This window comes from Lycium barbarum, chromosome 4 (genome assembly GCF_019175385.1).
Source record: "Lycium barbarum isolate Lr01 chromosome 4, ASM1917538v2, whole genome shotgun sequence".
In the NCBI taxonomy this organism is placed as follows: Eukaryota; Viridiplantae; Streptophyta; class Magnoliopsida; order Solanales; family Solanaceae; genus Lycium; species Lycium barbarum.
Genome location: NC_083340.1, coordinates 140,714,163 through 140,725,373, shown reverse-complemented (window position 1 = coordinate 140,725,373; position 11,211 = coordinate 140,714,163). Strand labels below are relative to the sequence as shown.

At 32.8% G+C, this 11,211-nt stretch overlaps 1 protein-coding gene across 1 annotated transcript; it reads left to right on the top strand.

Annotated features, from left to right (window-relative positions):
• Nucleotides 1–7,676: 7,676 nt before the first annotated feature.
• On the top strand, nt 7,677–8,341 carry LOC132637931 (putative glycine-rich cell wall structural protein 1). The gene has a single exon (XM_060354943.1). It carries the CDS (start codon nt 7,677–7,679, stop codon nt 8,175–8,177), a length of 501 nt encoding a protein of 166 aa, XP_060210926.1. The 3' UTR covers nt 8,178–8,341.
• Nucleotides 8,342–11,211: the final 2,870 nt, after the last annotated feature.

Genomic DNA, 11,211 nt, shown 5'->3' with positions numbered 1-11,211 from the left:
TTTTTTTTTTTTTTTTTTTTGAAAAAAAAATACAATGCATATGTAGTTTAAGTTGAGCCGGCAATGGAAGTTTTAGTGACTAATGTTAGCATCCATTTGGCGACGCAGTGATGTCATTACAAAAACTCTTATTTTAATTGGTGATTGCATGGATCGCCAGAAAAAGTCGTCATTAAAAATCTCATTTTTGTAGTGGTTGTTGGAAGTGGAGCTACCAAATGGAAGGAGGTTTAATTGTGAGATCCATTCGTTGAAAAATAATGCTAAGCAAATAAGATAAAAAAAAATTTGTGTAATTATGAATTGTTGAAACCCTTTAACTTTAGGGGAACTTTTAGTATCGTTATAAGGGAGATTTAAAAAATATTTTGGGTTTTATGTCTAAATTACAAGTGAATCATTTTTTTAATTTTTTTGATAGAATTTCTAGTTCCGCCACTGGCTGGAAAAGCTACATATTTTTTTAACCAAGAAAATGCTATTTTCTATGCTGTGCTAACAATAGATGCAAAAATGAGATGCAAGTTGATGCTTGTTGTTGTTCTGGGAGTCTTAATGCAAACTTCCTCTGCAAGAAAACTTCTCTAGAATCCAATATTACCCAATTTACCTAACTTCAACGGTGCATTTGATCAAATTTTAGGAGGGCTTGGTGGTGGAGGTGGAGGAGGAGGTAGTAATGATGGATTTGGTGCTGGCTTCTGATTTGGCGAGGGCCATGGGTTGGGTGTAAATGGTGGATTTGGCCAAATTGTGGGAGGTATTGTTGGTGTTGGCAGTGGTGGTGGTGGCTTCGGAGGTGGAGGAGGAGGTAGTGATGGTTGATTTGGTGTTGGCTTTGGCTATGGGGAGGGTCACGGATCCGATGCAAATGAAAGAGTCGGCGGCGGTCAAAATAATGGTAGTGGTTTTGGCGCTGGAGCAGGTTGGGGCCATGGTGGTAGTGGGCCGAGCCGGATTTTAATTATTTTAAACAAAAAAAATTCTAATACTAAAATTTATTAAGTTTGATACTTTAAAATCTAGTTGTTGTCAACTTTATTTTAACCATCAAGTTCCTTAAATTTTATTTTGGCCGTATTTTCAATCTATAAATACCATTCATTCTTCTCCATATTATCTCACAATTCCCTACTCTCCTCTTTCTCTAAATTTCCTACTCATCTAAATGGGAACAATGCACATGAGTTTTGATACTAAACCAAAGTTCTTAATTTAATTATCTCATCTGATGCTAACTCATAATGTCATGTGTAGATTGTCACACCTCCATCATCGGCGGAGACAATTCAATACGCTAAAAAATATTTAATTATTATATATAAAATATTTGAAACTAATAAGATTTTATTAATATATATATATAACTAATAGTTTATATTATTATATATTGTATAACCTATTGAAATATTTTTGAACTTGTGTAAGCCAACAGCAAGATAGTAACTTAAAAGGGGTATTTGATTTATTTCATGCATCAGCAATTTCAGAGGCTTGTCATTTCACTGATTTTGTCAGCCTCTTATAATGTCTTGTTGCTTTTGGGCACTGGTCAATGTTTGTCCCTCCTTGCAGAAATTTGTCTTGGAGTTGCTGCTTGTGTAGGATTAGTTTTACACAATTACATTTATAGTTCTATTTTGACTGCGTACAGATTATTATTCTTGTAAATAAAATTATAACACAAATTTGAAAAGAAATTCAAAGGCTCAGTGAGCCTTTAGTTTTATTAATCGATAATTTCAATGTCGAATTTAAACTTTAAAGCTTACAAACTTACATTTACTTTTCTTTGATTTCGTAAACTTAAACTAGAAAAAGAAAATTCAATTTGACAACTCTTCAAATTTAAATCTACATATTTTCCACCATTTTATTCAATTCTTCCATATTAACATTAGGAGGAATTGGCTCAAAATTTTCATAATCGACATCTCCATACATTGGAGATGTTTGTACCGATGGATCTCCAAGTTGGCAACGGTCACTAGTGGCCACTTTGTTAATTTTGTGGGGCCCACCTGCCCATTATTAATTGAAAAAAAAAATAAAGGAAGAGCTAACTAGTTTGAAAAAAAAAAACAAAGGAAGAGCTAACTGGTTTTCAAACGTTGGAAAAGGTCACTGCCCACTTTATTAATTCTGTGGAGCTCAGCTGACCGGTGACCACTAATTTTTTTTTTTAAAAAAAAGGAGAGCTAATTAGTTTTCATTTAGTAGCAATTAAATATTAACGGATCCGACTCCTCTCCATTTTCATTGTCTCCATTTTCCCCAAGTTCTTACTTGAATAAGAGACACATTAAATGAGTTAAAATTAATGGTTAAGTTTTAATTAACTAAAGTAAGATTCTAACTATGGTTTGAATAATTAATAAATATTTCATATATTTGCTTCCAAAATTTTAAGAATCTCACAATTATAGCAGCTATTTTATTGGGATACAATGTTTTTAAAATACTTATTATTAGTAATAAATGTAGTACTTTTTTTTTTTTTGAAGTGGGCCGGGCCGGGTCGGGTCGGTGCCTCGGTGGGCCATCACCCTGGCTGGTGGGCTGTCCATCTTGTCCGGCCCAGCCCCCTAATAAAACCCACCTAGCCCAGCCCCTTACACCTCTTAGTGGGCTTGGGCTGGGTTTACCGGGCCGGGTCCGGGCTGGCCCGGCCCACTTGGCACCCTTACTCTTAGACAATATGTATTAGTACTCTAATTCACTTGAAGCAAAATCTGAGAAATTTTCTTCAATAACTGCCTTTAACTTCAGGTTTCACTACAACAACAACCCAGTGAAATCCCACAACGTGGGGTCTAGGGAGGGTAGACTGTACGCAGACCTTACTCCTACCAAGGTAGGACGGCTGTTTCCGAAAGACCCTCGGCTCAATGAAAAGCATAAAAAGAGGTCAGATAGGCTAAGAAATTCAAAGCGATATAGAAATGTAAATAACGAAAGCGACACAGATAAGATAGAAGCGATAACTTCAGGTTTCACTGAAAAGTGAAAACTAGTGCCTAAATGGAAAATGGTCAAGCGCTTCCCAGAACACAGTTAAAAAAGGCCAATTGATCGAACAACTAGTTTAATAATCTACCATATTTGATGCTCCATACTTCTATGCCACATTCGTTTCTGGTCACCGTATTTACAGACACATCGATCTGTGTTTCCGGATTTTCCAACATACAACCGCATAAGTGATCTATAAAATCATCTTATGAACAAGATCCTAGATCTAGTACTCCACCACACCCTTAATCTACTATTAACAATAGTATCTCTATTAAGGATGCCTAATGGAGCACCAAAGTTTTGCCTTTGACAACAAACTCACAGATAAAACACGTATGTTGAATTGTTTGTGTCACCTATCTCGTTAATTATGGAAATAGAAGCCTTTGAAAGGTACAAAAAAAGCTTTTGCCCTCATTCACTCTTTGACCTGAGCTCTGTTCATGAGTAAATATCTTAAAAGGTCACTCAATTTTGAGAAATTATTTAACAAAGTTATTGAACTTTGCTACATATTAATAAAATCATTCAATCTTGGCATTTACTCTCATAAAATCACTCAACTAAATATGTCATCAAAAAAATATGACATGACAATATTAATTAATTTTTTATGCCATGTAGACATGGACCCCACAAATTAAAAAAAATTATATTTTAATACCTCAACATCCACCTATCAATCCTTCATTTAAAACTCATTTTCTTTGTTGTTTCTACCTTATCTTTATGTGTGCTCTTATTCTTTTTCTTGAAATTATTTTCTTATTTATTTATTGCACTGTTCTTCTTTTTAGCTTCTACAATCTTTCTTTTCGACTCTATTTTCTTATCTTTCTACTTTGTTTACGTATATCTATTTAATAGATATAATTACTCATACAAGATATTTACACCAAATCAATACGTATGAATTTATTATAATTAAGAAATAAAAAAAATAAAAATACATATTAATTAATCATAATTAAAGAATATATAGAAACACGTGAATGTTATTATTGGTCTGGCTTAAAGGAAGAGGCCACATAGGACTGGTTGGACCCTTTCCCTTTGTAAGCAAACAACAACAACAATTTTTTGGTTAATATACGTTGGAACTAAGGTTAAAAATAAATCTGTTGACATTGTGTTCAATGAGTCAATTGAAATTTAACAACTTAGCTCTCATGTAAAGTGTCTAAAGTAGTAGATTAATTTTTATACATTAAATTTTAGAAAAAACTGAAATGTATATCCAAAATTAAAGTATGAATTTATTTTATTTGTGGGGTCCATGTCTACATGGCATTAAAAAATGATTAATATTGCCATGTCAAATTTCTTTGATGACACATTTAGTTGAGTGATTTTATGAGAGTAAAGGTCAAAGTTGAGTGATTTTATTGATATGTAGCAAAGTTTAATGACTTTGCCACATAATTACTCAAAGTTAAGTGACCTTTTGAGATATTTACTCCTCTGTTCATATAGCCTCACAACTTGTTTCATAGTAATTAACTTAATTGCACTACCTTTCCATTGAAGATAACAATGTCATCTGCACAGGTCAAGTGTAGGGGTGCCAAACGGGTGGGTTTAGTTGATTTGGGTAGGTTGAAAATGGTTTGAACAAAAATGGGTTGGATTTCAACCCGCTCATATTTCATGTGGGTAAAATATGGATTGGTTATGGGTTAGCCCATATTATATAACTGCAATATTATTTCAAACGTAATAATTTTTTCATTTATTTATTATCAAATATTATGAAATAGAAAATTCGGGGGTGGGGGGAGGGGTAAGAAGTTTTTTTCCATTTTTTATAAATTTTTTATAAAAGTAAAATATAGGATGAAATAGAAAGTGTGTGTGGGGTAAGAAAAAATTTCTCACTTTTATAATATTTTTATAAAAGTAAGATAAAATATATGAAATAGAAAATGTGTGTGTTGACTTTTTATATATATTTTTTAATAAAAGTAAGATAAAATATTCGAAATAGAAAGAATGTGTGTGGGGGTGGGGGGTGGGGGTGGGGTTTGTAAGAAAAAAATTCTCACTTTTTATAAATTTTAATAAATTAAGATAAAATATATGAAATAGAAATGTGAGGGAGGGGGTGCATTATATTCCTTAAAATTTAAGGAAAAATATTTTCCGGATCGATAAAAAGCATACCGGTATGCTTTTTATCGATCCGGAAAATATTTTTCCTTAAATTTTAAGGAATATATTTTCTTCTATTTTGAGAAAAATGAGTTGTTGTTGGGTTTAGTGAGTTTATATATGAGTACCCATATTTGCCCATATTTTTACATTTTTTTGCACGGATTTCCCTTCAAAGGTGTTGGTCTTTAATTTTGCCTTCTCTTAAAAAAGTCGTTGAAAATAACTCGAGGTTTTGGATTTGAACGTCCGCTCAGTCAAAAAAAAAAAAAAATCGCAAGGCAAGGCTAGGCTTCGCGAAAAGTCTGTCTTACTTTTTTTTTTTTTAATTCTATTGGAATTCTACTTTTGCAACGAAATTCTGCCTTGCGATTTTTTTTTTGACTAAGCCGGGATTCAAACCCAAAACCTCGGGGTATTTCAGGCGAAGGACAAAAATTAAAGACTAGCAATTTGAGGGCCAAAAATGAAAGACCACCCCCGAATAAGGTCAATCGTACAAATTGCCCTGGGTTAAAAAGAGACTTGAAGCCCATATTTACCCAACTGAAATATGAGTGACCCAACTCACTAAAATGTGATTAAATGCAGGGGCGGAGCCAAGTGTAGTTGAGGGGGTTCGGATGAACCCCCTCGGCAGAAAATTACAGTGTATATTGAAGGTTAAAATTATTTTTTTATGTATATATGGTAGGTGTTGAACCCCCTTAGCTTCTTGTATATTTACCTCTTTATATTTTTGAACCCCCTTACTGAAAATCCTGACTCCGCCACTGATTAAATGGGCTAATTTTCTAAATATAAGCTTAAATTGCCACCTCTAGTCAGGTGGTTAAATTTGAGTCCTCTAGTATTTATGGAGATAGGCACAAAACAAATTTGGGGTTACTGTACAAATTATTCAACAATCTGGATAGCACTTCAGCACGCACCCAAAATGAATAAGGAGGATCTTCCTGTATTAGACCTTACAAAGATGTGATGAATCATTTATTGCTCCGTCGTCCCAAATTGGTTGTCACATTTTGTTGCTCGACAGTAAATGTAAACTTTGATTCAATATTTTAAAATATATTTTTTCATTAAATTGACTAGAAAAAATTGCAACTTTTAGTACTTTTCATATAGTTTTTAAATATTTACATTTTACTTATAAAATCTTGAGTTGATCTAATCTAATTTAGCTTCAAATATTAGTCAAATTGATTCTCGAGAAACGAACATGACAACTAATGTGAGACAAAGAGGAGTATAAATGTCCATGACGTTTATAACGGATATATATACCATCTTGTTGGGGAAAACTCACAACTATGCACTTTACGATTGCAATATAAAAAAAAAAAACGATAGCAATTTTTTGAAAATAAACCATAGTGTCAAGACTTATCGGAATTCAACCACTCTTTCATGTAGAAATAATATTTGAATAAAAATACCCAACTTAAAAAACGACAAAGATCCACATATTTGAACTTATAAAAACTGAACTCCACTAAAAATCTACACTAATGCTTAATTTTTGTTAACTTGAGTATCTTAATATCGAGTAATTTAAAAGTCATGGGATTTAGTTTATAAGTTAAAAAATGAATAGAAATATGGCAGATAATGTTTTCTACTTTCAATAAATAAAGCGAAACGCAAGATATTAATTCGCTTTAGTAACTCTCTTTTCTTTATTGATGTTCAACTACGTACATTCACTTCATTCTTATTTTTAATGACGTTTTGCAAGTGTTTGTATATTAATTAATGGTAATTTCAATAGGAGTATTGATCATTGTATTAATACCTTCAGGCTTCAAGGTACCTATATAATCTCCTTCCTATGCAGATATTTTCATAGTACCTCAAATATTCATACAATCTGAGTAATATCTTAGCACTTTTTGATGGCTAGTCCAACATTCAGCCTCATAAAACAAAGACCACGAAAGCAAAGTAAGATATTTCTCTTCCTAATTCTTGATTAAGAAAATCAAGTATTCATATATATTTAATTTTGAGCCAACAATGGAAGTCCTTGTGACTAGTATTCGTCACAAAAACCATCCATTTTGGTGAACACAGTGATGTCGCCATAAAACTATTGTTTATATTAGAGATTGTATGGGTTCCCACAAAAGTTTCATTTCTAATAGTGACGTTGTTGGGAGCAGGAGTAGAGTTACTAATTGAAGGGGGCTTAATTGAATCCCCTACATTAAAAAGTAATACCGGTGAAGCAGGATAAACACAATTATATATATGTAATAATGTAGTAATAGTGGTGGTTTTAAAATTGGTTTAGGTCACACATTTAAATCCTATATGTTACATTTTAGTAGATTTTTAAATATCCCCTTGATAGAATTCCATCTCCGTCAATATTGATCGGAAGGCTACATTTTTTTTTACGGCTCTTCATAATTTTTATTGTGGTTTAATGTCTCATTCTTTTTTACTAACAATATGCTATTCTTTTTTTTTTTTTTTTTTTTTTTTTTTTTTTTTTTGCAGTAGGTGCAAAAATGACATGCAAGTTTGTGCTTGTTGTTGTTGTGGGAGTTCTAGTGCAAACTTCCTCCGCAAGGAAACTTCTTGAGAATCCATTATTACCCAATTTACCTAACTTCAACGGTGGATTTGACCAAATTTTAGGTGGTCTTGGCAGTGGTGGTGGTGGTGGTGGAGGTGGAGGTGGAGGTGGAGGAGGAAGTAATGGTGGATTTGGTGCTGGCTTCGGATTTGGCGAAGGTCACGAATCAGGTGCAATTGGCGGATTTGACCAAATTGTGGGAGGTCTTGTTGGCGGTGGTGGTGGCGGCGGCGGCGGCGGAGGTGGAGGTGGAGGAGGTAGCGATGGTGGATTTGGTTCTGGCTTTGGATATGGAGAGGGTCATGGATCAGGTGCAAACGGTAGCGGTGGTGGTGGTGGTGGTGGAGGTGGAGGTGGCGGCGGTGGTGGTCAAGACGATGGTAGTGGTTTTGGGGCCGGAGCAGGATGGGGCCAAGGTGGTGGTGGAAATTGATCCCACCAATTGCTCAAATAAATCTCTTAATATAATAAGTGAAAAGCACATTAAAAGCAAGTAATTTGCTATAGGGATTTTGTTTTTGTCCTAATTGCTAATTACACTATTTAGCGTGCTATGGCTAGTGGCTTTTGAATAACCATTTTGATTATTAGATACATGGTAACAATGTTCGACTTGATGTACATCTACTCTTGTTTTGTGTTTACCACATTATTAATCATTATAATAGATGATACAATTTTTCAATCCATAACACCAAATATGCAATATGGTGCAGTAGGGGAGGGAATCATAATAGTTCAATTGGTTGACTATCTAAACTTTCACATTGTTGGTGAAGGTTCAATTCTCCGCCTTGTACCGCTCCCCTATTTCCCCTTCCCCCACCCCCATTTTTTTTTTTTATAAAAAAGAAGTAATATGATGCAGTAATATTAATAAGATTATCTGTTGAAGCAAAAAAATGACCAATTTTTTGTTCCGTCAATTCCATTCTCCTCCGAAGAGGAGATAAAATCTGTTCATCATTCTCTTTATTGGAACTAAGGGAGCAATATATACAATCAGATCAAGGATTTAAAGCTTCATTGATTCTTACATCGATCTCAAATTAATATATCAATATTTATAAATTTTGTTTGACAGCTACAACTTGTTACCAATTTTTATCTATTTATCTTGTAAGTTGTTCACAGGTTTTGTTGGACCAACATAACTTGATACTATCTTTATTCTACATGTTTGTTAAATAATTCACAAGTTTTATCGAGGAACAAATCTTGATTATGTTGTTCAATTATTCACAAGTTTTCTTGGCGAGCGGCCATAGAGTTACTATCTTCATTATACCTAATTTGTTAATTTGGATGGGAAATTTTTGACTTTGTTATTTAATTGTTTGTAAGTTTTGCCGAGCAGCCACAACTCGGTAGTATCTTCTTTATGCCTTCACAAGTTTTGCCGAATGAATAAATCTTGATGTGTTGTTCAATTGTTCACAAGTTTCGCTTGGCATCTATAACTTCATACTATTTTCATTCTGCTTATCTTTTTAATTGTTCATAAGTTTTTGCTGCCCCAACTTGTTCTTATTTTCATTTTACCTATCTTGTTAAATTGTTCACAAGTTCTGCAGGATAGGTAAATCTTGCATGTATTTTTAACAATTGTTCACAAGTTTTATTGGAGGGGTAAAATTTGGTATTCCCTCTTCCAAGTTATGTAACACTTTTCGCTTTTCGAGAGTCAATTTAACTAAACTTTGAAGCTAAATTGGATTAGATTAACTCAATATTTTAGGATTATAATTTATATATTTGAAAACTACATGAAAAGTACTATAAGTTGCAATTTTTCTCATATCAATTTGATGAAAAACACATCTTAAAATGCTAGTCAAAATTCGCTTGAATCCCGGGGCACGAAAAATGTAACATAAATTGCGACATAGGGAGTATTATTTTTATTCTGTTGTTAAATTGTTCACAAATTTTGCCAGATGAACCATCTATCACGCCACCTTTTGACAAATTTAAAGCCCTTAATCTATACTCACTTTGTTTCAATCTGTTTGTCTTACTTTTCTTATTAGCACGCTTAAAAAAGAATGTCTCAATTCTTTTTTGGCAACACTTTAATTTCAACTTTCACATGACCAGTTTAAGACCACAAGATTAAATGACATTTTAGTACATATTATATATCTTTAATTTAGACCACAAGATTAAGAAGTCATCTTTACTTTCTTAAACTTCATGTCAAGTCAAAGACAGACAAACAAATTGAAACGGAGAGAGTAATAATCTTCATTACAAAATTGGAACCTTCTTGTTGAGTGTCAAGTTACCTACTTTAATTTTCTTTTCCCCCAATTGTAAATATGCTAATAAACAAGTCACTTTGAGAAAAATTACTAGTTAGAGATTACCTTATATACATTGTCATCGAAAAGATATTTCCATAATATGTTATATTTTTTTTTTAAAAAAGGTAAATTATCTATTACAACAAGTAAAGATAATCTAAGATGTTAAATTTTCTTGTAGCGTTATTGAGTATTAGTTAAACTCAGTTTTATGCAGGGCAAAATTCATTCACACCCCTAATTTTGCTATAAAAATCAAACTCCGCTTTAACTTTGAACAATAAACATTATTCTCCCCCTTCAAGAATAATGACAAAATCACTCAATTTTGCCTAACTATCACATAAAGTCACTAATTATAATCATACACAAGAAGTATTATCAACTGCCAGTGATTTTCCGTGATATATAGACAAAATTGAGTGACTTTTTAGTCACAAATTTTCTTAACGACATCTAGATATATTCATATATTTAGCTAAAATTTAGTGATTTTCATCACAAAGAATAGGTTCGTGACCTTGATGTAATATAATAAAATAAAAGTTGAATAAATTGAGTAATTAACTCAATCCGTTGATTCACGGCCGTTTCCAACAAAACGTTCATAATCTACATTTTTACTGCATACAATATCAAACCGATAAAATTAAAGTTACACTAATGCTGAACTTGGTTATCTAAATGTCGAGTAATTAAGTCATTGGATTTTGAGATTTCCATAAGTTCAAAATGAAAAACATAATTTTGTTGCTACTTTCAGTAAATAAAGCGAAACGCAAGATATAATTTCCTTTTAGTAACTCTCTTTTCTTTATTGATGTTCAGTTCATTCTCCTTTTTTGGTTTCCGTTTTGCAAGAGTTAATTAATTAATAGTACTTTCACTAATTGTCACTGACCGATATTCCATTAATACAATCAGGCTTCAATTCAAGGTACCTATATAATCTCCTAACTATGCAGATATCTTCATAGTACCTCAAAACTCAAATATTCATACAATCTGAGTATAATAACTTAGCACTTTTTGATGGCTACTCCAACATTCAGCCTCACAAAACAAAGACCACGAAAGCAAAGTAAGATATACATTCCTCATCCTTAGCTTCTTTTTTATGTGATATATAGATCTATTGAATTTTTGAAAATATTAACAAGTTCG

Excerpts from the sequence above, each read along its gene's own strand:
- LOC132637931 (XM_060354943.1), top strand. The coding sequence starts at position 7,677 with ATGACATGCAAGTTTGTGCTTGTTGTTGTTGTGGGAGTTCTAGTGCAA.